This window comes from Suncus etruscus, chromosome 7 (assembly GCF_024139225.1).
Source record: "Suncus etruscus isolate mSunEtr1 chromosome 7, mSunEtr1.pri.cur, whole genome shotgun sequence".
NCBI classification, from domain to species: Eukaryota; Metazoa; Chordata; class Mammalia; order Eulipotyphla; family Soricidae; genus Suncus; species Suncus etruscus.
In genome coordinates this window covers 123671083-123698559 of record NC_064854.1, presented here as the reverse complement: position 1 = coordinate 123698559, position 27477 = coordinate 123671083, and the positions used below count along the sequence as shown (strand labels likewise).

At 48.0% G+C, this 27477-nt stretch overlaps 1 protein-coding gene across 1 annotated transcript in view; it reads right to left on the bottom strand.

Annotated features, from left to right (window-relative positions):
* Positions 1-6777: 6777 nt before the first annotated feature.
* Positions 6778-27477, bottom strand: part of MAPKAPK3 (MAPK activated protein kinase 3) — a 38038-nt gene continuing 17338 nt past the window's right edge. Inside the window, exons 3-11 of the mRNA XM_049777383.1 lie at positions 16796-16935; positions 15267-15331; positions 14384-14463; positions 10768-10891; positions 9580-9655; positions 9199-9323; positions 8214-8299; positions 7693-7773; positions 6778-7054 (exon numbers count right to left, since the gene is read on the bottom strand). Of these exons, the coding sequence (XP_049633340.1) occupies positions 6902-7054; positions 7693-7773; positions 8214-8299; positions 9199-9323; positions 9580-9655; positions 10768-10891; positions 14384-14463; positions 15267-15331; positions 16796-16935 (930 nt within the window). The 3' untranslated portion in view covers positions 6778-6901. The remainder of the gene's footprint in view (positions 7055-7692; positions 7774-8213; positions 8300-9198; positions 9324-9579; positions 9656-10767; positions 10892-14383; positions 14464-15266; positions 15332-16795; positions 16936-27477) is intronic.

The following is a 27477-nucleotide window of genomic DNA, read 5'->3' as shown; positions in this document are numbered from 1 at the left end:
CTGGCCCTTCTGTTCATATTATTTCACTTTGGCAATTGACTCTGTATTCAGAGAAAACCCATTGATTTATCTTGCATCAGTAAGTAACTTGGAAAGCCTACCTACAGGTGACATTGTAAGCCAGTGCCTCCTCTTGTCTGATTGACACAGTGGCCAGTTCTGTGCCCTATATTCTCTGGATAATTTCATGATACTTTGACCAGGGTCATGGCGGGATTCCTTAGACCTGCCTTGCTCTTATTGACCAGATAGATCTTTCTCCAGCTCAGCTGTCTCCTAGACATCTTGGCCTACTTGCTGTACTGCTCACAAGATCCTGGGACCTTCAGAAAGAAGAGGGACCACATGAGGAGGTAGTAAGCTAATCAGACCAGATCTCTGACTGCAGCTTTCCTAAGAAAGATAGCCTTGTTTCTGGAAGCATTCAGCCTACAACTCAGTACTTCTGTTTAAACTAGTCTGTCCCAGTCTCTTGTAGGAAGTGACATTATCAGAATCCACATCATGCTGAGAGCTCTGTGAAGTGTAGTGCTTCACCTTTCATGGTCTCATAGTCCGAGGTAATGTGGGGAAGATGACACAGTCTATATATAGGTTGCAATGGGGGAAATAGACTCAGAGAAGTAAGGGAGTATCTGAGGTCACTAAACAGGGTTGGGAAGAGACTCCAGGTTGTCCAATCTCATCTGACTTCCATCTCATCTGTTGGAAAATTCCCTATCCTCGAGCTATTCTGAGATGTACCTGGCACTCCCTGCCAGAGGGTTGGAAGAGCACCCAAAGAAGTCTTTATCTGGCAACCAGGAGCACAGAAAACCTAGGAATAAATTTTCTATGGTATGATCCAACTATGCTAGGGCAGCTAAAGACTCAGAGAGGTATAGAACACTTTGGGCAGAGATAGAACTTCCTATTGGACTAGAGATTATAGAGCTCCATACTCCATGTTCAGGCCCTGTCCCTACCCTACATGTAGGCAGTTGGTGTCACCCAAATCTCAGATGTGCATAATAACCCCTACCTAGGAGTTCTATGGGAAGAACAGAAATATACATGAGGTCACAGACAACTAACCCAAGCTCAATCTAGATGGTGCCCAAAAAATAACTGGAGCAGGCCATGTTCAGGGTCAAGCAACCACTTGCTCACTTGACCTTGCCTCGGTGAACCCAAAGATCTTCCATTCCACCCTGCATTCTCAGTGGGGGAGATATGACCCATGACTCAGAGTTCCATCATCTGGAAGTCAGACTCCTTCAGACAATGATGCACACCTCCTCTTTGCCTAGTCTAAGGGCAGGGTCAGTGAAGAAAGGAGTCTTGAAGCCATTTCACTAAGTCAGAGCCCAGTTATGGACCTTAGCAAACCACATAGTCATTTTTTGAGGAGGGCATATCCAGAAGTGCTCAGGCCTTACTCCTGGCAGGGCTTGGGGGATTTTATGGGGGTCTTGAGGATAGAACCCAATTGGTCTCATGCAAGGTAAGTCTCCTACCTGTTGTATCTCTGGTCCCAAGGCATGTAGCCATTCTGAGCCTTGTTTTTCCAGTGCCTATCTGCAGGATTTGTCTGGTGAAGTGATCCATAAATTTTTGGAAGTGCTTAAACTCTTGTTCAAATTAAATGTCAGGGTATACATGCAAAATAGCTCTGTTGGAATTAGGAGTGGGAGTGACCTGTAATTCCACAACCACATCTTGGGGGCTCAGAGTCCAATGTAAAAAGCTCTGGTCGGGTCCAGAGAGATAGCACAGTGGCGTTTGCCTTGCAAGCAGCCGATCCAGGACCTAAGGTGGTTGGTTCCAATCCCGGTGTCCCATATGGTCCCCCGTGCCTGCCAGGAGCTATTTCTGAGCAGACAGCTAGGAGTAACCCCTGAGCACTGCCGGGTGTGGCCCAAAAACAAACAAACAAACAAACAAACAAAAAAAGCTCTGGTCCCTGATATTCAACTCTGGGACCACCTGAGAATGAAGGCCACCGCAGCCATTAGAGGCAGCCAGATCTTTGAAAAGCAGCACCACAAATTGGTTAGTCTCCAGATGAGGCAGGGATAGCCATAGGCATGGGGGAATGCATATGCCACACAGGCGACTGTCCTTAGACCTTATGTATGGGGCCATTACCTCTCACCCCTGAGCAGCCCACCATGACTTCCTACAGAAGATGGGACAAGAAATCTGCCACATCTTTGAGAAGCTGCCTGTCCCCTCCAGTTAGAACCACTCACCATCCCTGCTTCACATATGGCCTCTTTGTCTTGTTTCATCCTATAACTGTCAGCTGAAATGCCCTTTCCCCAAATCTTTTTCTACTGTGACTTGCCCTTAAAATTCATCCTGTCACCAGTAGAAAGATTTCTATGATTAATCCCCAGTCAGATGCAACATCCCTCTGTCCCCTGAGTACAGAGAAGAGTGAGTGGCTCTTAACTCTACACTCAGTGTCTCCATCTATGTGAGGACTAAGTGAATTGATCCAGCAAAGCCCCAGAACCATCCAAGCCCACAGAGGCACTCAGGAAAAAATAGCTTTTGATTCTGTGACCTCCCCCCAACAAGGCAGTACTATGGTTCCCCCTAGCTCTGACACACAGTAGGTATCAAATGCTCACCCCAGTGACCAGCAGGTGGCCCCACACCCCAATTAACCTACCCTAATGAGGTGCCCTGAGCTCCAGGAAAGTTGTTTCCTTGACTCATCAGCAGCCTCCTCATCCTTGTCAGGGCAGAGCTGGCAGGACTGATTGTCCTACCAGATACTTCCGATGCATTAGCAACCAAGACTTATGAGAATAACAACCCTTCTTCCTTCTCTACTCCAGCCCTGTTGGTGACATATAAGTCTGTTTAAGAGACAAGAAAAAGGAAGCCCAGCAAAATGTGTGATCTGCTTGAAACCATAGAATGTTTGTACAATGAAGGGTGTCAGTAGATTTTGACTTGGATGAATCAGTGTCTCATTTTACTCATGAGAAACTTCAAAAAGTGCAATAGCCTTCCCCAAGAAAGTATGGATCTCTTGTCTCTAAACTAAATAAATTCACTACACTCAGAGAAGGAGGTGGGCTTACCAGGCCCTTTTCTGCCTGCTGGCCTAGATTCCAAGGACTGGACATGTTGGCTGCCCAGTCAAACAAAGGGAAGAATCTAAAGACCCATTAGAAAGAGATGGGTCAGCCCAAGGCAGCCACATTGGCAGGTGACTTAGGGACTATGTCCCATCCCTCTGCCTGCCAGAGAGAGTTTTAAGCAAGTTTGGGATCACTGAGCCCCCTGAAAAATAGGTTGTAGCAGGCTGCATTTTGAGGCTCAATTCTGATGCTGCAGTGGATGGGCGGAGCCGAGGGTGGAGAGGGGCTGGTGTAGAATAGTAATGAGCCAGGCCACTGGAAGCCTGCCAGCACCAGGTTTGCAAGACAGAGAACTATGCTGTTGGCTGGGTCAGAGGAACATCATTGGGAAAAAAAATACTCCGCATATGCAAATATACAAGCACTCACAGGCACGGTCACGTGCCACACACATTCACTTATACATGTGCATTTGTATGTACGTCTCTGAGGAATGAATCCTTTCAAAAAAAAAAGCATCCAGAGACGCCCCCATGGGAGACAACACTAATGCCTGTGTCTGAAAAGAATGGTGTGAATACATGAATTACCATGTTTGCTCTCATGTCACAGACTGTCAAGCGAGGCCAAAAGAGTGCGAGTTAGTCAGATATCCTCCCAGTCCTGGCTTTAGAGAGTTGCACCACCTTATGTCAGATATGAGAGGCCAGGCTCTGAGTTGAGCTGTCACTGGGTCAGGCTCTCGTGAAATTCTTGGAAGTGGTCAAACCAATGTGGGAAATTGGGAGTCAGCCCCTTTCATCTCCTGCTATTTACCTTAACAGTAACTTCTTGAGAGGAAGGGGAAGGAAGGGAGAGAGAGAGAGAGAGAGAGAGAGAGAGAGAGAGAGAGAGAGAGAGAGAGAGAGAGAGAGAGAGAAAGAGAGAGAGAGAGAGAGAGGAGAACACATCACAGAAAAGGGACATACCACCCCATAATAGCAATGTGCCAAGTATGACCAATAGAAATCCTTCCCTGGAATTGTCATGTCACCTGAGACACCTGAGAACAGTCATGGTCTTGCACATGAGGCGGCCATGAAGGCAGATCTAGGCCAGCCCCTGGCAGGAATAATAAAGGGTGACACAAACTCCCTTTGTTCCTAAAAAAAAAAAAAAAAAAAATTGGTCCCTGCAGTTCTGCTTCCAACCCTCTAACCATCAGGCACCCTCTCCAGTATCTTTGGCCTAAACTGCATCGTGGTAACTCCTCAAGCCAACATAAATTCTTCATAGACCATATCAAGCCTGAGTGAACAGGGGACTTGTGTGAAGTTTTTTTTCTTCCTGAGCGTGAGTTCCCTGAGGTGAAACCTTTGTCCACAGCTTACCCTACTGCTTTCCTAGCATTTAGCATCAGTCTCAGGCCTGAGGGATGTACAGAAGGCATACAAAGGAATCTTTCTGCACTTAGAAAAAAAAACTCTGCCAGTATTTATGGTACAAGGGTCTGAACCCACAGACCTTTTAAGGTCCCAGGACTTATCTGTGGGGCCCAGGGCAGGGGCCTTTCAGAAAGGTGAACCACCGTCGAAAGTCCTGAAACCAAGTTCCCGGAAGCCCATATAATGCTGGTCTGGAGAGTGAGACCCAAAGGGTGAAGGAGACTTGGTTTTTCTGGGTAGGAAAGTCTCAGAGAGGCATTTGAGGCTGGATGACTTTTCCTCTGAGTAACTTCTGGCGCATCTCTTCTTTGTGAGAGCTGAGGATGCTGGGGTGGCAAACGGGTGCTAGGCATGAGTTGGGCAACAAGCAGCCTCCTCCAGGACTCAGAACAGCCTGGATCTCCCCGATGATTCCACAGAGTGGGTACTGTCATCCCCACAGTATAGTCAGAAAACCAAGATGGGAAAGTGGAGAGGCTCGTCCAAGGTCCCAGGCTGAGAAGCAGCATACATCTCAGCGCTTGCCTGCCGCTGCCTCCCAGCTTCTAGCATCTTCTCCCCCACCTGGAGGAGGCAGCAATGCGGTTGCCAAATGAGCTCTTGGAAAACTAGGAGGTGTGGAGATAGGAGCTGAAAGAATATGCCACTGTCAAGGCCCCCTCAAGGCTGCCCGCAAGGGCTCCTGCAGGCTGAGGGAGCGATGTTGCTGGAGTAGTCAAAAGACAATCTTCCAGCGTCCCGCCCCCTCCACTCCCCAACATTCTTGCTGCCAAATGAAATCTGGCAGGTTCTGAAAATAGCTCAGTGCTGCAGCAGGAACTCTGCCCGCCCTTCAGCAGGCTGGCGCGCAGCTGGGGGTGGCCACTGTGGGCAGATGCTGCTGCATGTGGACCTGGGGGGGAGGGGGGGAGGTCTCACACACAGGACACCGGGGCAGTACAGACCTGGAGGTTAAGAGTAGCTCTTGCCCTCAACTTCTCTGACCTTGCCACACCTGGCCTCAGTCTGGCTGTATCTCAGGCCTGAGGCACACTTTCCAGGAGGGGAGTGCCCACAAGTGGATGCAAGCAGCTGCCTTGGGCCACTTTCATTCACTCACGTGGCTAAAGAAAAACCTAGGAAGCAGATGGGAAATGCCAACATGGCATTCTTTAATTTATTAATATCTGGAGGAAAAACCCAGCAATATCCTACGCAACATGGGTCTATGGTTTCCCAGTCAGGAAGTAAAGGGGCAGGAACTGGGCACCAGGCTGAGTGTTAGGCACTTGTCAAAGCTCACATTGGGGTCTCACTCAGTACCCTGAGTTTATTCTGGGCAGTGAAGGGCTGAGTATGCCCAGAGCAGCAAGAAACGGGCCCTGTCTTTTTTTGACTCAAGCTGCAGCCAGAGGCAGACCTTCTGAGCCTCTGTCAGCAGCCCTCCACCATTTAAGGTCTAACACAGTGTATAACAGAGAGACCCCGGATTAATAGGGAGTCTCTCACCTTGCCACAGCCATCTACTCTCAGACAAATGTACCCAAATACAACCCTGTCACACATGGGCAGAGCATGAGAAGACAGTCTCTCCTGTCTGAATGAGGGATGCTGGTTGGGCATCACACATCAACGGTGTCAGCTTTTATAACATAACACTTTGTAAAGTGTAAAAGGAGCAAAAAGTATTTTGACCCTCAGACTGGGAGAGAGAGAGAGCACTGTGAGTGAGGGTGAGGATAAGAAAGAATGACTGCATCTCTGAAAAAATAGTTTCTAGGCCCTGAGGGATGGGGCCGCAGCAAGACAGGTTTGAGTCCCCTAACTTTCAACATGCCAACCCAAGGTGGCGGACAGACTGGATACTGTGACCTCAGAAAAACCAGAGAGACATCCCTGAGAGGGCAAGGAAGGCTGCAGCAGGGCCGGGGAGGAGGATACTGGTCTCCATGCAGACACATGCAGGACCTCAATGGTCCTTTTCCCTCCTTAACTCACTCACTTGGCATTCAGAGATGGCAACACTTTCCCTGGTCACCATAGCAACCAATGGCCGGATGCCTTTCCCAAGGCCAGCCCCATCTGCCCATCCTACAGGTGGGTAAGGGGGGGTGCCCTGCATCAAAGGAGGGGAATTAACCCTCACTTCCCAAAGGACCATGATGGCTGTGGGTGGGCAGATCTACCAATACTCTGGTCAAATACAGCAAGTGGGTCCCCAGCTTACAGATTTTGAGCCTCTATGGCTGGGGCTCTGAAGATTTTGGATCAGGGTACCCCCACCAAGAAGATCCAAGTAATTAATAAACACACCAAAATCATCCTCTTGTTAAAAAAAAAAAAAAAGAAAGGAAAGACCCTAAAGCTCAGGGTCTGAGCTCTCCAGTCTGCAGGCTGAATGGAGACTCCATACAAGTCCATAGGCTACTGGTTGCTGCAGCCCTGAGAGCCTGAAGAGCCGCCTGCCTGCTTCTTCCTCCGCTTGTTGAGGAGCCGGTTATTAGAGGTCTTGAGGTCCTTGATCTTCACCTGGTCGTAGTCAACCCGCATAGTTGCCAAGGCACTGGTCATCTCCTCCTAGAAACAGAGCCAGGGAGGAGGTGCTAGTCAGAATGTGCTGCAGGCATGGCTCATCACATTCTCACCTTTTATTGATTTTTATTGATTTTATTGATTGATTTAATTTATTTTATTGAGTGATGGTAGCATCCATGGGCACAGGGCCCTGTGCTTTTGTGGCTTCTCAGCCTCTGGTGAGCATTGTGCTGGGTCCCACATTTATCTACCAAGGCACGGAAAGGACAGCGACTGCTGGGGACCAGAACAAGGATAAGTTGGGCAGGGACTTGGACCAATGTTGCCTGCTCAGAACAATCAGTTCTACAGGGAATGCCATTGTACTGGGCACCTAGGGAGCTGTGGCCTGAGTGCCTGGTCTCTCAGGACCACATGACTGTCCACCCTCCCAAACACTGGCTTTGGGAGGGATTAGTGGCCAAAGCTTAGGGCTAAATTCCCCTTACTGTGAGCCCCTAGCCCACAATCCCTTTCATGGAGGGAGTAAATCAGGAAGTATTAGTACTCCAAGTGCCAGGCTGAACTTCATGGCCCAGGGATCGAAGACTCAGGCTATCAGTCACCCTTCTATCATACCTCTATCCCAAACTAAAGATCTAAAGAGATCTTTGATCTAAAGAGAGATCAAATCCACTCACCTTAACGTCATCCCAGTGGTCTTTGTCCTCCTGCAACACTCGAGCCGTGTGGAGGGGGGTCTGTGGCACCGCCATGGATTGCTGGAAGGAGCCCCGAAGCACCATATTAGAACCCACAGGCATCTGGAACATCTTGAGGCCCCCCATTCCAGCCCTTTCTTTAAGTATTAGATGAGGAAATTGAAGTTCAAAGAGGTAAGAAGAGGGGGCTAGACCAATAGCACAGCAGGTAGGGCATTTGCCGTGCACATGTCTAACCCAGGTTCAATTCCCAGCATCCCATATGGTCCACTGAGCCTGCTAGGAGTAATTTCTAAGTGCAAAGTCAGGAGTATTCCCTAAGAGTAGTCAAGTATGGCAAAAAAGAAAAAGAGGTAAAAGAGTTAGAGGGGGAGCAATAGCAAAGCCAGTTGTAAGTGGGGCACTCCTATGTATCTGTGGCTTGTGCTGTGATGTTCCAGTCCTGGCAGCTCTGTTCCAGGGCAATGCCTTGCCCCCTGACAGCAGCAGGAAACACTCACATTGATCCAGGGATGGTTCATGAACTGTATGATGTTTAGTCGCTCTGTGGGATCTGTCTTCAACAGGAGGCGGATCAGCTCCTTGGCTAGGGAAGAAAGAGAGTGGTAGTGGGGTTGTAGAATTTCTCAGAGCGGTACCCCTTACTTCCCTGTGGACAAGAGGCCCTACGGATACAGGTGCTACATGAGTGCCCAAATGCCTAACCCAAAGAAACTGCCAGCTAATAATTTTTTGGGTTAAGCCACTGTGTTTACAATAATTTAAGAAGAAGCAGCACAGAGCGGACTAAGCCTCGAAAAGCTAGGTAAGGGCCAAGGAGAGAGTTCAATGAATTGAAACACATGTGTGGCATGCAGGAAGTCCAGGTTTGATTCCCAGTACCACATGGTTCCCAGGCACTGGCAGAACTACCACCAAGCACTAAGTCAAGAGTAGATCCTGAGCATCCAGAGTGTGATCCAAAAACAAAATGGAGGGCCATAGAGATCATGCAGTGGGTAGGGCACAAGCCTTGGACTGTGGCTAACCAAGGTTAAATTGGCTGACCAGGGTTAAATTCCTGGTTAGTCCCATATGATATTCAGGAGTGACCCTTAAAAACAAAACCAGTATTTACCCCTGAGCATCGCTGTGTGTGACCCCTCCCCTCAAAAAATAGAAAAATAGGGGCCGGAGAGATAGCATGGAGGTAAAGCATTTGCCTTTCATGCAGAAGGTCAGTGGTTCAAATCCCGGCATCCCATATGGTCCCCTGAGCCTGCCAGGAGAGATTTCTGAGCATAGAGCCAGGAGTAACCCCTGAACGCTGCTGGGTGTGACCCAAAAACCAAATAAATAAATAAATAAAAGAAAAATTAGTTTGTGACTTATAGCTGAGACATAGGGGAGCCAGAATTTGAACACAGGTATTATTGGTTTGACACCAATAGTGAATGCCAGAATGAGGCTGAAGGGGCCCTGTCAGGCAAGCTAGGGATCACTCACCCTCCTCGGAGACATCTGACCATTCAGGACGGGGAAAGCCATACTGGCCCAGGCGGATCCTCTTCTTCATTCCTGGGGAGATGGCTTGGCCCGTGTTGGAGTAGAAGGGTGGGAAGCCACACAGACTGGGGAAGAGGGGAGGCAATTGGGCACAGGTTTGGTGCCAGAGCTTGCACCTTCTCCTCTCCCAAGTCTCCGACTCTATGGCAATGACAGCACCCTTTGAACTCGAAGGCATGCCTGGGATAGTATCTGCCCTTGACAGCTTGACCGAAGGAGAGCCTGACTGAGTGGGGGGTCACTCATGCCCCGCCCCAACATGTCATGGGTACTGAGGATACAAAAAGGCAAAGAACTTGAGCTGGAGGAGGGGGTACTCACAGGATGTACATGATGACGCCCAGGGACCACATGTCGCATGACTTGTCATACTTCTCTGGACCCAGGACTTCAGGGGCTACAGGGCAAAAGGCACAGGAGAGTAAAAGCCCCAGAAATATAAGAATCCCCGTGAGAGTTCCCACTGGGCAAGGTGGGGAGCAGGTGCCAGGCAGGGAAGCAGGGGAGGGGCAGAGCAGACTGATGTCTGGCACCTTCAGGGAAGGCAGCCTGTGTGTGAAGTTAGGGGAAGAAGACAGCTCCAGGGGGAAAAAATAGCTCTGCTTTGAAACAGAGCTGGGAGGATCAGGATCGGTCCCCTGGCTCCTTTGGGCCCTAAGCACCTCTAAAGGCTGCTCTCCTCATCAGAGAGTGGGGTGCAGGGACCACCCTGCCACCCTGAATGCAGAGTCAACTAAGCAACAGGCAGAAAGATGACTGGGGTTCTGCTAGCTTGCCCACCATCTCCTGAGGCCTTGGTCTTCCATTTTGAGGGTAGGTCAAAAGATTTCCCAGATGTCTCTGTTAAATTACTGTAAAAGCATCCTAGCAAAAAGAGTGCCACTCAGCCACCTCAGGGACTCTTAAGTAGTTTTCTTGAAAGGCCTCTCTCCTGAGAGAAAAGCGCGCTCGGTGAGGTGAGTTATCACCCCACTTTTAGGTAAGGAACTCTCAGCCGAGCCTCTCCAGTTCTGGGGGCTTCCCATTCACAAGGAAGCTGGGAGCCCTTCTAGGAAGCAGGAGTGTGTGCATACCCTAGGTGCTACTCGACCCTGGCCTAGGAGACCTCCTAAGATAGAGGGGCTGGTGTCCTGTATCCCCCCAAATGTAGGAGGAAAATACCTGCCCACTTTCTGAATATGAATCCAGGAAGATAAGAGCTGGAGGAAAACCAACATGGCTGGCTCCATCTCGAGCTGACGGCAGCCTTTTATCACATATATATTTAGAGCTGTTGTGATGTCACTCAGCTCGCGGGCCACAGCCAAAATTTTCCTGAATCTATTTTCAAAAGCAGAAGCTCAAGTTTGGGGAGAATATTTTTTGCAGCGTTCAGCCCCCCACCCCCACCCCCACGTCACTGCCTGCACACAAGACAGAATTCTCCCCACCCTCTTCAGGGCTTTAACCCTTTGACTTCTGCAACCCACATCAGGATCCAGTGCGCAAACCATGTCCCCAACAACTCACCAACATAATAGGGAGTATAGCAGGGTGTCCGCAGGGCATTTTGAGTAGTCTCCTTGGCAAAGCCAAAATCAGTGAGCTTGAGTACTGCATCCTTCTCCTTTGATGTGTAGAGCAGATTTTCAGGCTGGGAAAGGAAGAGAAATAAAAGAATCAGGTACCAGGTAGAGGCTGAGCCCAAAAGTGATCTTCAGCCAGAATTCTAGAACATGGGAACAGGTCTCTCTCATTAACAGTACCTGGACTGGGTGGGTCAGAGCAGAGGCTCAGAGGGCTAGAGTACATGCTGTATATGCAGGATTCCTGGGCTTCATTCCTGACACTGAACCACATGATCCTCCAAACATTGCTGAGAGCAACACCTGATCTGGAAGTAGTCCCTGACCACCATCAGACCACCATCAGTTGTGACCCCAAATTAAAACCAAAAACAAATTAAAGAAGACCTGGGCAGGTTCAGAGTGATAGTACAGCTTGCCTTGCACATAGCTGACCCAAGTTCAGTCCATAACATTCTAAATGGTCCCCTGAGCAGAGCACAGCAAAGGCGTGATTCCTGAGCACAGAGGCAGGAATAACTCTTAAAGCATTATCAAGTATGTCCAAAAAACAAAAGATGAAAGATTTTGGCCTATGAAGAAGAAGATAGCAACTTCATTGCAGATGGAAAAGTGAGACAGATTTTCAGTCAAACTGTGATAACAAAGTATTGCAGTGAGCCTAGGACAGAAACTGTGGCTCCAAAGCTGCTGTTGCCATGAAATACCAAAATGGGGGTTTGGGCAGGAGGAAGGTTGTCTGCTCACAAATCTCATAGCCAGCCAATATAAGCCAGCAGGATAGGCATACCTGTAGGCAAGGTACTTTCAGATAAGAAGTCTCCTCTGTGGTCCAGGAGCTACCGAAAAACAGTTCTTGCTAGTTACAAACCATAAAGAGGATTGAGGAGAGAGGACAGTGAAGTCCGCATGAACAAGGTAGATATGAGGCTGGTTTCTTTTTTTAAATTTTTTTATTTTGGGGCTTATACCAGGCGATGATCATGGATTACTCCCGACTTTTCTTTTTTTTTTTTTTTTTTTTTTTTTTGGTTTTTCGGGCCACACTCATTTGATGCTCAGGGTCACTCCTGGCTAAGCGCTCAGAAATTGCCCCTGACTTGGGGGAACCATATGGGATGCTGGGGGATCGAACCGTGGTCCTTGCTTGGCTAGCGCTTGCAAGGCAGACACCTTACCTCTAGCGCCACCTCACCGGCCCCTACTCCCAACTTTTCACTCAGGAATTACTCCTGGCAAACTTGGAGACCATGTGGGATGCCAGGGATCTAACCTGGTTTGGAAGCATGCAAGGTGTGCACCCTACCCACTGTCCTACAGCTTCAGCTCCCATTAGGCTGGTTTTTATTTATTTTTATTTATTTGTTTGTTTATTTATTTATTTATTTATTTATTTATTTATTTATTTATTTATTTATTTTGGTTTTTGGGCCACACCCGGCGGTGCTCAGGGGTTACTCCTGGCTGTCTGCTCAGAAATAGCTCCTGGCAGGCACGGGGAACCATATGGGACAACGGGATTCAAACCAACCACCTTAGGTCCTGGATCAGCTGCTTGCAAGGCAAAGCCGCTGTGCTATCTCTCCGGCCCCGAGGCTGGTTTTTTTTTTTTTTTTTTTTTGGTTTTCGGGCCACACCCGTTTGATGCTCAGTGGTTACTCCTGGCTAAGCGCTCAGAAATTGCCCCTGGCTTGGGGGGAACCATATGGGACGCCGGGGGATCGAACCGCGGTCGCGATCTTTCCTTGGCTAGCGCTTGCAAGGCAGGTACCTTACCTCTAGCGCCACCTCGCCGGCCCCCCGAGGCTGGTTTTTAATGAACGAGCAGGACCTAAGCCCAAGGAGAGAAGCAAGAAGGATCCCCAATCAGAGATTAGCTAGAAGGATGAGATATTGAGTGACACTCCAGTTTGGATCCAGTAAAATTATTTCTCAAATTCGATTTGAGACAGTCTGACTTTGGATTGGGATAAAGCCAGGGTAGCAGGTTTAGTCTGTATAAGCTTATCTCCTTTTATGCCCTTGAGACTAAAGGAAATGAGGACCAAAATAAAACCAGGATTCAGAAGGTGAGTCTGTCATGGCTCCACATGTTTCTGGAAGTAGAGGCTAATGGTGCAGCTTGGCAGTACTTAGAGGGAGGAATAATGTCGTAGCAGGATCCTAGGAATCCTTTGCCTATCTCAAAAGAAAATAAGCAGAGGATTGGGGATGGAGCAATACTACAGCAGATGAAAGCATTTGCCTTGCATGTGGACAACCTGGGTTTGATCATTGGCATCCTAGATGGTCCCCTAAACACTGCCAGAAGTAAATCCTGAGTACTGCCAGATATGACCCAAAAAAAATTAACTAAATAAACAAAGGGGTGAGGGAAAGGTGGGTAATCATGTTCAAGCCTGGGGCACATGATCCAGGCAGTGTAGACATGCTCTAATGGTAGCTATCACATATCTTTGTACATGTGTATAGGTCAAGTGTGTGTGTATGCACATAATAATACGCAGCATATTGAGAGTATGTGTCTACACGTGTGAGGTTAGGAGTGCATGGTGAGCATACATGAGCATGTGTTAGTATAAATGTAAACATGAGTTTGTGAGTTATGTGCATATGGAGCTGCCTCAAATGGCATTTCACCATTGACCCTGAGACCCTATTCTTCCTGAATAAAAAAATGTCAAGAGTCAAACCTCCAGAATATCTCTCAATTTCATCAACTAAAAACAAAGTCTATACACTGGGATAACTCTACTCCTAACTTCAGTGCCCAGTCTATGGTTCTTTCCATGAATATTCTAGCTTTAGAGGGCCTTATCTGTTGAGACTATGGCCATTCCTTCACTGAAACCCCGGTAGTGCCAGGAAGTGCCTGTCTAATGTCAGCACATTATATGTTCACAAAAATCCTTGCTGAAATAATGAATGAATGAATGAATGAATGAACAAATCCAAGCACAATTGCACAATATTGGGCATGAAAATTAACTTGAGGGGCCAGGGAGATAGTACAGCTATAGAGCATTTGCCTTGCATGTGGCCTATCTAGGATAAATGGTGGTTCAAATCCTGGCATCTCACATGGTCCCCCATGCCTGCCAGGAGTGATTTCTGAGCATAGAGCCAAGAGTAACCCCTGAGTACCGCTGGGTGTGACCCAAAAATAAAAACAAAAAAAATTACTTAAGAGGTTGGGACAGAACATCTTCCTTCTGAGCCTCACATTGCTTACCTATAAAATGAGTAAAGGTACCAGTAACAAGGCTGGGTGAGGATAAAATGAGATATATGTCAGGATTTAATGCTCGAATCCATCACTTGGCAATTCTTCTTGCTATAGGGTTACACAGAATTTGGGGAAAACAAGGAGTTCCATATGGTGCTAGAATGGAATGCGGATGCTAAAACCATAGAAGAGGTATAGAAGAGTATGGCCAGGGTCTACATGGCCCACCAAGAAACTTGGTTGAATCCAGTGGAAGTCACTGGGGAGAGGGGTGGCTGGAAGGGGTTGGATGCTTTTTCCTTCCCTGCCTCCAGACAGGGTCCTGGAGCCTCACCTTGACATCTCGGTGGGCGATGTTCTGGCTGTGCAGGAACTGGATAGCAGAGCCAATATCTCTCATGATCTCCGCAGCTTCTGCACAGAATGGGTGAGTACAGGAAAACCAATCAAAGGTCAGAGTCTGGGGTCCACATTACCATCCCACATGGGTTATCACAACGTAGGGCAACACTCCTATACCTTAGGAATCCTACATCATGCTCTCACCCTAGGAACCCTAGCTACTCTGGAGTACCTCCACAACACCTTACTTCCTTCATCAGATCAATTTTCCCCAGAACAGCTGTTGGTTGGCACCAATAACCCTAATACCTCAGCTGTTAAAGATTAACAAAGCTCCTTAGAAGATGTCCTGTCCTAATTTCTCTTCTCTTGAGGACACTGAGACAGAGTGGTGCATTCTAGTCCTACAGTCCAGCACCAGCCAGCCATAGAAAGGGTCTGCCCCTTTAAATAAGACACCTCCCTTTAAATAATACCCTGCTGAGTCTATCAAACCCTCCCCATGATTGGCAATTGGAAGAAACAGTTGAGAGTAGGTTGGAGACCAAGTAGAGGTTGGAGACCATTAAAGGAGACAGTTGGAGGAGCAGGAAGAGAGTTTGTTGGCAGTTAGAAGAGACAGTTGGATAGTTCCAAACCCAGCTCTCTCTCTCCCTCTTTATCTCTCTCCTGGCCTAGGGGTTTGTCATAGGCCCCTGGGCTTCTCTAATAAATAGACTGTGATATATATCAGATTCTTGCCTACAAGGCCCCATGGCCTCCGCACCAGGTGCCCATCTCCGGTGGTTCAGATCTAACAGTGCCTTGCCTGTCATTTCAGAGTAAAACCATCCATCCGAGCTTAAGACTTGCATTGTTCTGTTGCATGAACGTACCTCTCTCAGTGAATGCCTGGTCCCCACGCTCCTGGATTCTGCTGAATAACTCTCCACCTTCCATGCTGTAAGAGAAGGTAGCCGTGAGCAAGAATTGGGAATCAGCATGCCCCGATCATGGGCCTCAGAATCTATTGTTCTTGTCCATTCTTGGACATCCAGAACCTGGTGCATGATGGGATGATGGCTGGGATGGGCTGCACTGAGTTTTTAGACCCAGGAGAGGGGACTTAGATCCTTGCCAGTGAGCCTATATAGTCCTACTGTTTTCTCCTCCTACCTGGAAGAGGCTTGGACACCACACTCCCATCCAATTTCTGTTTCCTTAAATGTGGGGATGAGATTCCAATTATCATCAGCACCTCAGTGGTCTAACCACCAACCACCATGTACTACACCCTGAATGAACATCTCTATGTATATTTCTATGTGACTCTCTCCTTTACCTCTCTCTGCCTCAGCCATCCCTTTAGTGAAATGTAGAGATTTTAACACCAACTTCACAGATCTTTGAAGATGAAGAACACAAATGGAGCCTTTAGAAAGGGGCCAGACACAGGGCAGATGCTCTGTTAAGATCTGCCTTCACATTTTACATGTGAAATACAGAGATTCGGAGAGATCAGCAGCTGCCAAGCGTCACATAGCTAATGGCTGACAGAGTCAGAATTGGAACCTCATATCTGGCTCAAGAGCTGGTGAGCCCAAGAGTGAGGGAGACTGAAAAGGCAGCCAGGGAGGAGATGGAGGCCCAGGCTCAGGGCCAAGGATCTGAGGAAAACAGTGGCCAGGCCATGAGGCTGGTAGGAAAGGCCACTGATGAGAGAGGCATTCATTGGTGGCTGACTCTAAGCTCTGGTCACCCAGCATCTGTAGGATCAGGAGAGACAAATTGGAGGGGGGGTGAGGGGACTATGTATATCCTGTGTCCTCCAGACTCTTCCATCACAACATTCAGAGCTCAGCAACCTTCCCCAACTCTCCCTGCTCCTTTTAGAGGGTAACTTGCAGCCAGATCCCAGCACCTGCTGTACCTTCACCTTGTGGAGAAGCCCTGTAGCCAGCAGCATAACCCTGAGAGCAGGTCCTGCAGGGCTTGCCCTGAGACTGGCTCACCACTTAAAGCTGCTTCCAAAAGCAAAGGAGAGCCACTGCCAGCCCTTTCAATGGAGCCCCTGAATCTCCAGAGCACCCTATTAAGAGATTTCCACCCACCCAAAAACTAAATATAAAAAAAAACAGGGCCTGGAGAGATAGCACAGTGGCGTTTGCCTTGCAAGCAGCTGATCCAGGACCAAAGGTGGTTGGTTCGAATCCCGGTGTCCCATATGGTCCCCCGTGCCTGCCAGGAGCTATTTCTGAGCAGACAGCCAGGAGTAACCCCTGAGCACTGCTGGCTGTGGCCCAAAAACAAACAAACAAAAACAAACAAAAACAAAAAAAATAGGGCATAGAGAGAAGTGCCCTGGAGCCAGGGAGTACCCAGAGATCCCATTGAAGGACTGATGCAAGTGAACCAACAGACATACCATTCCATGATGATGAGGAGACAGCGCTTGTTGTGGTGCATGTTCTCATACACATCCAGGATGCGCACAATATGGGGGCCCCCTGAGGCCTGCCAGTGGTGCTCTACCTCTTGCCGGGCCTTGGGGCTGTCATACAGGAGCTGAGGGCAGGTGGACATAGAATACATCAGGCTCACTGCCTGCTCCCCAGCCCACCTGGAGCCACCCAATGTCCTGCCCTTACTTTATAGATAAGGACATAGAAACTCAGAGAAGCCAAGGTAGCACAGTTTATAAAAGACAAATGTGGCTGTTTCCCTGATTTAGACTCCATTAGCCTCTACACCTGATGGGGGAGAGTGGGGTAGCTTCATACAGTTTGGCTGATGATGACACAGGTAGGCCTTGGAGGTGGCTGGCAGCTGGAAGAACTCAGAGGCCTGAGAAACCCCTACTGCCCTTCCTGGGGGGACTAGAGAAGTAGAAATTAATTGCGCTTTGTCATCAAATCCCACAGCCAAGCCAGGCCAGGCCAGAGGCAACCCAGCCCTCTAGCCTCAGTCTTACAGAGAGGTGACACAGTGGTGACCGAGTTTGGAAATGGTAAGAATGGCACAGGATGGCTCCTGTCATAGGAGACATTGTCCAGCATTTCTCTGACATACAGGGGCAGATGCAGGAAAAGCGGGCACTGAGAATAGAACCTCAGTCAGTCCTCAGCGGGCCAGGAAAGTGCTAGCATGTAAGGAAAGGCTCCCTATGGGAGTAGGTGAGCCTATGTCTGTCAATCTGTCCAACACCAAAGAACCAGACCCAGAAAAGAGAAAGTCAAGACTACACTTCTGTAGGGAGTTAGGATAATTAAAACTTCATCTTCTCACTAAGCAGAAACAAAACAAGCAAAAAATAAAGGGGAGGAGGGGGGTAGAGGAGGCTACTTCTACATAGGAAAATTGTAATAAATTCTAGTAGAAAAGTCTTGCTTGGGATATGAGTTCAGGTCAAAACCAGGACACAGAGATTGTATATCTTGTTGTTTTTTTTTAACCCTCAAATGCACCAATAATATATAGCATCATTCCTTTTTTGCATAGGCACACTAAAATGGGGAAATCTTGTGTATAGAAAGAAGTTCTTATCTAATAGGAATAAGAATCCATAAGTTTTATGTTTTGTTTTGGTTTGTTTTTTTTTTTTTTTCAGGCCCGCTGACACTCAGGGGTTACTCATGGCTCTGCACTCAGAAAAAATTCCTGGCTTGGGGGACTATATGGGACACCAGGGAATCCAACCAAGGTCTGTCCTAGGTCAGCCACAAGCAAGACAAATAGCCTACCACTGCACCACCGTTCCAGCCCCAAGAATCCATACATTTTATAATACAGGGTGCCTTCCTCCCTGAAAATTTGTCATGGGGGCTTGAATTGGACCTCATGTGATCGAATATCGACTGTCCAACCCTGAACCCCAGCTCCCAACCTTAGAACTGACACTGTTCTCTGCACCAGCAAGAGGAATCAACCCCCCGCCCCCGGGGAAGGCTCTAATACCACTGTGTCACTAACTTGTACCAGGGTAGTTTCATATGATACCTGTCAACGAGGAAACAACAACAACTTGATCTAAGGATAGGTTGCCCTACCTCACCACCCAACAGTGAGATGAAAACAGAAGTCCCTCCATCCTAGAATCTGTGCAAAAACCAAGTGCTCTAATTACAAAAGACTGACCACAATAGCCTCAAATGAACAGAACTTTTCCTGGGACCATAAAGAAAGACTTTATCTTAGACTTTGTCCTAGGATCTGTGCAAAAACTAAGATCTCTAATTACAGAGGACTGACTTTGACAACTGCAACTGAGCAGAACTTTTTCTGGCACCATATAGACTTTGGGGTTTGACAACTAACATGTCTGGAGCCTGTAGTTGGTCTCATGATAGTGTGCTTCAAGGGTAAAGACACCCAGTATATCTTAGGTCAAGGGAATTTTCTTTCTAATTTCCCCAATAATACTGTGCCAATGGGAAAAAAAAAAAAACAAAACTTGCCACATCAGCATTTTTTCTTTTTCTTTCTTTTTCATTTTTTCTTCTTTTAAAGCGGCTCCCTGCCTTTTTTTTTTTAACAGAACCATGGAACATTGTTCTACCTCATATTTTTTGTTTTGTTTTGTTTTATTGGGTCACACCCAGCAGTACTCAGGGGTTACTCCTGGCTCTATGCTCAGAAAATGCTCCTGGTACGCTCAGGGAACCATATGGAATGCCAGGATTTGAACCATCATCCTTCTGCATGCAAGGCAAATGCCCTACCTCCATGCTATTTCTCCGGCCCTTCTACCTCATATTTTTTTTATTCTTCCTACAAATTAAGAAAGAAAAAAAAAGTAGATGGGACTCAGGGAGCAAGTGGTCTTAGGATCATTAAGTGAAAATAAAAATATGATCAGACCCGGGGCCGGAGAGATAACATGGAGGTAAAACATTTGCCTTGCATGCAGAAGGACGGTGGTTCAAATCCCGGTATCCTATATGGTCCCCTGATCCTGCCAAGAGAGATTTCTGAGCATAGAGCCAGGACTGAGTGCTGCCAGGTGTGACCAAAACAAAACAAAACGAAAAATGGTCAGACCAAAGTCAATGACAATAGAATCAAGAGACCCAAACTATAACAAGCCATACACCAAAAGGACCTGTTACACTAGCAGTCCTGGGGGCTAAGGGTGAAGGTATGGGATGCATCCTGGGAACTATGGTGGAGGGAGGTCAACAATGGTGGGAGGAAATGCCCTAATTCACTGTCACTATGTGCCTGAAACACAACTGTGAAAGACTTGTAACTCACGTTGGTCTCAATAAAAATTAAAAACAAAAAAACAAAAAACTTCACCTTGTCCAGGAGCAAAGACAGGAAGGAAACAATCACTGAGAAGCAAGCTGCTTCTCAGGTGGGTTGCCCCAAATCAATAAGGGACTCTGCTTCCCCTCTGGAGGCTGCCATGCAGGGCTGGCTGGGATCATAGGCACTCTCCTTGCTGAAGGGAGGTGTTAGCCTCAGGGTGGCACTGCTGCCCAAGCACAAAGCCCTTAACATAAGAGGTGTGGACTGAGAGGCAGTCTGGGCTCAGGGAGGACCACAGTTTAGGGAAGAGATGGCCTGGAGCAGAGACTGTTTTTGAGAACTAAATTCCTCCAATGACTCAGACAAACTTTTGCAGTCCCACAAGTCTTTGAAATGGAGTCATACAGAGCACCCCATCACTACTGCCACACCCACACCCCAAAACAGGATGCATCATAGCAAGACTGGCAACAGGTGGGCGGCCTTAAAATCCTGGCTCAGGTTTACTCCGCCCTGGCCTACAGCTGTCACCATATAGCCAGTCCCAGGGAATGAGCGAGGCCCTGGAGTGGTCCTGCCTGGAGGAGGTGTTGTGGAGGTGGAGAAATCAGCACGAAGCAAAGCGGGGAGGCAACTGGTCCTGAATGGGGAAAGCAGAAATGAGCCATTCCACCACCACCACCACCACAACCCTCCACCCCCAGCTGCATAGCTAAGGCCCAGCCACACTTGTTTCCTCTGGCTGAGAACAAGGATTGCTGATGCTCAAGGCTGAGGCTTAGATCAGCCACATCCTGCCAACACCTGAAGGACCCCAGACTGCCCCTACTCTGGTGGTCCTCTTCTGTGGATGGGAAGTGCCAGGGCAAGATTTGCGGGTGGCTCTGGGGCCATACTCTCTAAGCAATGGTAAACCAGGGCAGGCCAGTGTCATAAGAGCAACAGTTTTCAATGAAGATATTCCAAGGGGATCACAGGGAATTCCAGGATATTCCAAGGGGATCACAGGAGAAAATTGCATAATTGGGGGGCCAAAAGACTTGGAGTACAACCTGGGGTTGTAGGCCAGGGAAAGGGATGGTGGCATATTTAGGAAACAAGGGGAAAAGGAAAGGGGCTCAAATTGGGCAAATGCTGAGAAAAACAGTCTCAGATAAGAGAGAGGAAGGTGTAAATTTCACATTTGCTGCCCCTCTAATGACCCCCCCCCCACTCTGGATTTGTTCACCAGAGTCTGGAGTGTGAGAAGCTGGGCAAGCTTCCCCCACATCCCAGCTGAGGGACTCTTCTTCCATCAGTGAGAGGCCAAGCTGGACATTTACATGGAAGCTGCTGTCGACATACAACCACACCCTGAATCCACACACATACACGTTGGACCCCTTGTATCTTTTTTGGGGGGGTTTTGGGCCACACCCGGTAACACTCAGGGGTTACTCCTGGCTATGTGCTCAGAAGTTGCTCCTGGCTTGGGGGACCATATGGGACACCGGGGGATCGAACCGCGGTCCGTCCAAGGCTAGCGCAGGCAAGGCACCTTACCTTCAGCGCCACCGACCCCTTGTATCTTAAGGTGACTCCAGCCCACTCTTTAGCCACGATGCAACACTCTCCTCCCTGTCTTGCTTTCACCCCACCAACTTCTCCAGCCTGTCCAAGTGTTGCCCTCGCTATCTCCTAGACATTCTCTTCCCTCCATCCTGCCTTTGATATCTCAAACCTGAACCAAACTCCTCTCTTCTTTCATGGAATCTCAAGGCCAAATCTCCAATGCTTTTTGTGGACCTCAGTCATGCATTGCCTTTGACTTTTCTCCCCTACTTTAAATCATACACACACACACACACACACACACACACACACACACACACACACACACACACACACACACACCACTACCCTCTTCCTCCAGATAAAGGTTTATCTCCTTCTTTTACTTTCAGAAGTACTTCTTTAAATTTCTCTTCCAATTCATTTGCTACTAAATTTGACCCCAAAACCTCTCCTGTTCTGACAAGATGATATATTCTAGTTCTAAAGACACCTTCCCTCTCAAATCTCTATGCGGAGGCCACAAATGCTCTTGCTCTGCCATCAGGTCAAATCCCTCTTTTCGAGACAGTCTCTGTACAATTGCCTCCTCCTCTGGAAAATTCTCCCAGCATCATCTTCAGTGGTTTTTGCCTCTGTACCTCTCATCAGGCTGGATGTAGCTTGGGGCTCACAGGCTGGGCCCATAAATGTGGCTGTTAGCTAAAAATCAAGCAAGAAAAATGGGCTCCTGAACAAAGGGATCACGGATGGACCTGGGACCCGAGAGGGAGCTAGGAAGTATGGAAGAGAGAGGAAGAGGGAGGGTGAGGCAGAGGAGGGGTTAGGGTGCCTTATGGCTGGGCCTCCACTCTGGGTTTTGCTGAAGTAAAGGAGCAGGTGGCACCACCCTGAGCTGGAGCCTTTCAGTGCTTCCCACCACACACAGTCTATATTTAGGGACATTTATCATGCAGATTAAAATAGCCCTTCTGTGAGTGCCAGGACACCAGAGACAGGCGCAGGGCAGAAGAGGGTTGTCCCCAGGAAACTCGAGAGCCCCGCTGGCCTCCGGCAGTAGCCCAGCTGCTAAGCAATTTCTGGGTTGTCATTCTCAACCCTTCCTATTGGCCACGAATATCTCTACAAACCACCAGAGCCTCAGTTTCCTCATCTTTCTATCCCATAACTTTCTCCTCTTTCTCCAAGACCTCAGGGGCTCTCACTCTCCCTCATCCTTGACTCATTTATAATCTCAATGCTCACCGAGGAACATGCTCCATACAGGAAACTGCACGGGTCTTAGTTTTGACTCACCTCGGGAGTTTTGACACACCCACGACCCTCCACCCCCATCAAAACAGAAAACATTTCCAGCTCCCCAGAAAGCTCTCACGTCATCACCCATTTCCCTTCTGTGCTGTGCTTGCTCAAAACCTACAATTAGTTTGTTCCTTTGATAACTCTTCAAGTAAACACACATATATAGATATTGGACTTTGAATGTGCTGGCTTTTTCTGGGCACTAGATAAATATTAGGAGGAGAAGGCATCTATATTAATATTCACTTTTTTTTATAGGGCCCACACAGAGCACTGGGAAGGTGGGTTCATCAGGGTCATTTCCTGTAATCCTCAGCCAGCAATGCAGCTTAACCAACTTGTTCAAATCTAGTGCTATGGTCCTTGGGGATAGCAGTGCTGGGACCACCGGGTGTTGATCTGATAGTACTCAGGGTGCCTGATAGTGCCAGGATCACACAGAGGGCCTTGCACATTCTAAGTACATGCTCTACCACTTGAGCTATCTCCCTGGTCATTCACAATCACCATTCTTAGCTGAGAAACTGAAGCACAGAAAAAGGAAGTGACTGCACCCAGATCGCACAATCATGCCTCCATCTGGAGGGCCTGGGACCTGGTGCATGAGCTCTGATAAAATCTGAATCTTCCCTTTAATGAATTAATTGGTGACTCAATGGTTTTCAAAAATATACTTGCTACTGAACCTTTTCTTTCTCTTCCATCTCGTTAGTTTTTTTTTATTTTTTAAGATAATTTTGCCTGGGGCCCGGAGAGATAGCACAGCGGCATTTGCCTTGCAAGCAGCCAATACAGGACCAAAGGTGGTTGGTTTGAATCCCTGTGTCCCATATGGTCCCCCGTGCCTGCCAGGAGCTATTTCTGAGCAGACAGCCAGGAGTAACCCCTGAGCATCGCCGGGTGTGGCCCAAAAACCAAAAAAAAAAAAAAAAAAAAAAAGATTCAACAAATGAAATATGACAATATGGTCAAAACTGCTCCCCCCTTATCCCTTATCCTCCATCTCTGGAGACCCAACTTTACCTCCTCTTTAATAAGATTCATTCTCACTGCTTTAGCCCACAGGCCAGTGCTATACATTGGTTTCATCTGGGCTGGTACAGAACTATATTTCCCACTACAAAGAAGCATGTGCAAACAAGAGGCCCTTTTTTTCAGCGGGGAACTCAGCACAGGCCTACAGGACGGGAGGACCAGGTTCTACATCTTACCTCTCTAGAACAGAACTCTGCTCTCCCTGTGTTAACCTATAGGCTGGAACTAGACGGGGGAAGGTGGTCTCTGGAGGGGGATTACCTCAGAATCACTCTCGTCCATATCACTACTCCAAGGAGCTGCTCTGGATTTCCATGTATTTCAGTTCCAAGTGCTGAATTCATTGGAAACCACCAACTTTGGTCCCCAGTGACAACAGGGAGACAATGACCTGACAACCCACAAACTCCCATTCTTGTCTCACTACCATGCTATCTTCCTGGTGAGTGGGAGGATAGGGGTTCACCAAAGCAAGAGGGTCTCTTGGAGCTTCAAACATGCTCTCAGGTTTTAGTTGGTGCCCAGTTGATCCCTCACACACAACATAGGTTTCTAAGGCAGGATGTAAATGTGCTGGAGATATGACCCTGACTCAAGCTAGACAAGTCTCTAACTTGAGACAACTTGTTTCCTTCACTTGTTTCCTTAACACATGACACATGTTTGAACCTTGGTTTCTGGAGAAGTGGTTTCAACCTCTCTCATCTTCCCTTATTCTCTTTTGCCAAATTCTCATAGCTGCCTCCAGAATCCAAAGCCAGGTGCCAAAGAGCCCTGCCAACTCTACCAATGGACCCCAGCAAGAATGAGGGTCCTGCCCCCACCTACTCATTATCACGCCCATATCACCAGATAGAAGGGCAATCTCTGCCAGGCCACCTCACTGTCTCCAAGCTGTGGCCCTTGCCTTTCTACCCAGCACAGGGTTTCAAGGAGGTAGAGGAATTTTTTTTGGTAGGAGGGGAAGGAGGGAGTATTGAACAACATCAGGGATTACTCCTGGTTTTGCACTCAGAAATTACTCCTGGTAGGTTTGGGTATGTGGGGGGGGGGGGGGGTATGTGGGATGTGGTAGATGGAACCTGGATTGGCTGAATGTAAGGCAACCACCCTACCCTCTGTACTATTCTTCTGACCCCTTGTAGAGGAATTCTTCAGTTTAGGAGCTAGGAAAACAACAAAAGCACTTGCCTCTTTGGAAAATAATTTGCACGATACAAAGCACTTTCCCTTATCTCATGGGAATGCCAAGAGTGCCACCCAGTGAGACAAACAGGGAGGGGACCTCAAGCCCAATTTACAGATTGAGGATCCAAAGACTCCTGTGGATAAAGTCATTGCCCTGGGGCCACCAGGCTGGCCATGGCAAGGGCGAAACAGGGAGAACAGGGCTTTTGAAAGAGGACCCTGACAACTCCCCCTCCCGTAAGGGGAAAAGAGAGGAAGGGTTGGCCCCAGATGGAGAGGCACCGGCCAAAACCACAGCTTACACAAGACTTGGGAAACTTGTTCTGAAATAAATTCAAGCATAGAATCAGAGGTATGTGTTTGAGAGCAGGAGCATATGTGGGGGTGTGAACGCAGGGGAACATGAGTACACGCATGTGAAGGGGTGTGTATATGGGTGTGGACGAGTATAAGAAGTATGGGGGTGTCGGGTGTGTATGGTGAGCCTGAGAGTGGTGAGTAAGCCTATGTGTCCTGCCTTATATATATATTCCTGCCTTTATGAGGCAGATTTGCTCATAGGTGTAGGACCCCCCCCCAAAATCTGTCATTTATTCCTCCAATATTTTCTACTTCTCTGGAGTCAGTACAGAGAACTGGCAGAAAGGTACCCAAAAATGACTGAGGGGGTTGGATGTCACCTCTCAACTTGTGATTACCTTGCCCAAGCAGATGACCAGTTCCAGGTCCCTTCACTCAGACTTCCTCTCTCACTGAGATCCTGTCATGACATTTTAGGAAGACCTGGAAAGGCACTAGAGCCTCAGACATAACTGGGCTGCCGAAACTATTGCGTAAAGACAAGGCACCCAATACGCTTCTAGCCACCTCCCAGTCCAGGAAGGCCCCCGACTCAGGCCTGCAAGCTCACCCACGTAATAGCTCTTGTCCAAATGTTCATGGGATCTCCATCTGCCTCATACATATACAAAGCCCCAAGGCCAACAGCCTGGACGAGCAGCCTCCCCCACATCACCCCAACCACCAGCATTCCCAGCCAATTAACCTTCAGCTGTGGCCTCTGCTGAGACACCCACTCCTTCCGGGGGAAGAGAGTTAACTTACAATCTCTCTCCAGTGAGGTAGCAGCAAATTAAGAAATAGCAACGCTGAATTTCATAAAACTGACAGTCTGAGAAATATTGACCCTGAAGTAAAGGGAACCTCCTCAAGGCCAGGGATCCAGTTTCTCTCACTGTCCTGCTGGCAACTTCACATGCCCTGCTCTCTGACTGAAGGATTTCAGACATCTTAGAACTACAATGTGTGACAGAAGTCAAATAAAGCATACATCAGGAGCTGAAGGGACAGTACAGAGGGTAAGGAGCTTGCCTTGCACATGTCCGAACTAAGTTTAATCCCTGGCACCCCATATGTTCCTCCAAGCCCACCAGAAGTGATTCCTGAGCACAGAGCCAAGAGTAACCCTGAGCTCCGATAGGTGTGGTCCTAAATTCAAACACACACACATAACAGAAATAAAACTGAGCACAACTTTTAATCCTGAACTCCTCGGGACCCTCCTATTAAGAAAAAAAATTGTTTTTTGGTTTAGGAGCTACATCCAGCAGTTCTCAGGGTACCAGATAGGATGCCAGGGATCAAACCTAGGTCAGCAGCTATAACTGCTCTAGTCCCTGCATTCTAGGATTGGATCCTTGCCACCAATTGCTCTCCCAAATTCCAGCAGGAGTGACCCCTTAGACATTGCCAAGTGTGGCCCCCAAAACAAAAACAAAAAGGAAGGAAATTAGGTCAGCTCTGCTGATAGTATCATCATCCTATGATGGGGGACAGAGATATTCAAGGAAACTTTTCCAAGATCATGTTTTTTTTTGGGGGGGGGGGTTGGGTTTTTTTGGGGGGGGGGCCACACCCGGTGGTGCTCAGGGGTTACTCCTGGCTTTCTGCTCAGAAATAGCTCCTGGCAGACACGGGGGACCATATGGGACACCGGGATTCGAACCAACCACCTTTGGTCCTGATCGGCTGCTTGCAAGGCAAACGCCGCTGTGCTATCTCTCCGGGCCCCCAAGATCATGTTTTAAAAGAAAGTTTGTTTCAGGCCTTATAAGAAAAAGTATAACATCCTGGCAACATCTTTGGCTGTGATTTTGCAAACAATGCAAATATTCAAATAAGCATAGACAGATTCCCAGTAAGGACTCAGCCCATCGGTAGAACTGCACCATGGCCTTCCTTCCAGGAGTGCTGAGATAAAGCATCATCAGGGTTCTGACTCCCCGGAGCTCCCACTTTTTTCTGGGCCACAGGAGAGAAGCTAGAAGGACTGGTATGGTCCTACTATGGTCACACCTTGTAGGGATTTAATCCCAGCCTGGGGCAAGGCAGTCAATAATGCTGACTCGAGATATTTCTGGACTGATGTTTAAATTGTAATGACTGTGTTCAATGCCAAACACACACAACAGAACCAAGCAGAAAGTTATAAGAAAAAGTAGAATTACAGTTCTCCTGTGCTTATTAATTCATTTGGAGGGACTGGGAGCCACACACAGCGAAGCTCAGGGGTCCATATGTGGAACCAAAGATTAAATCTAGATTAGTTATATGCAAGGCAAACACACCTTAACCCAATGCTATTTCTCCAGCTCGCAAAGCTCTCATATTAAAGAATCCCATCTCTACAGAGAAAGGCTGGAAATAAGAAAAAGTACTTTGTCAAGGATAAATGAGTGGATAAAGAAACTATGGTATATCTACATAATGGAATACTATGCAGCT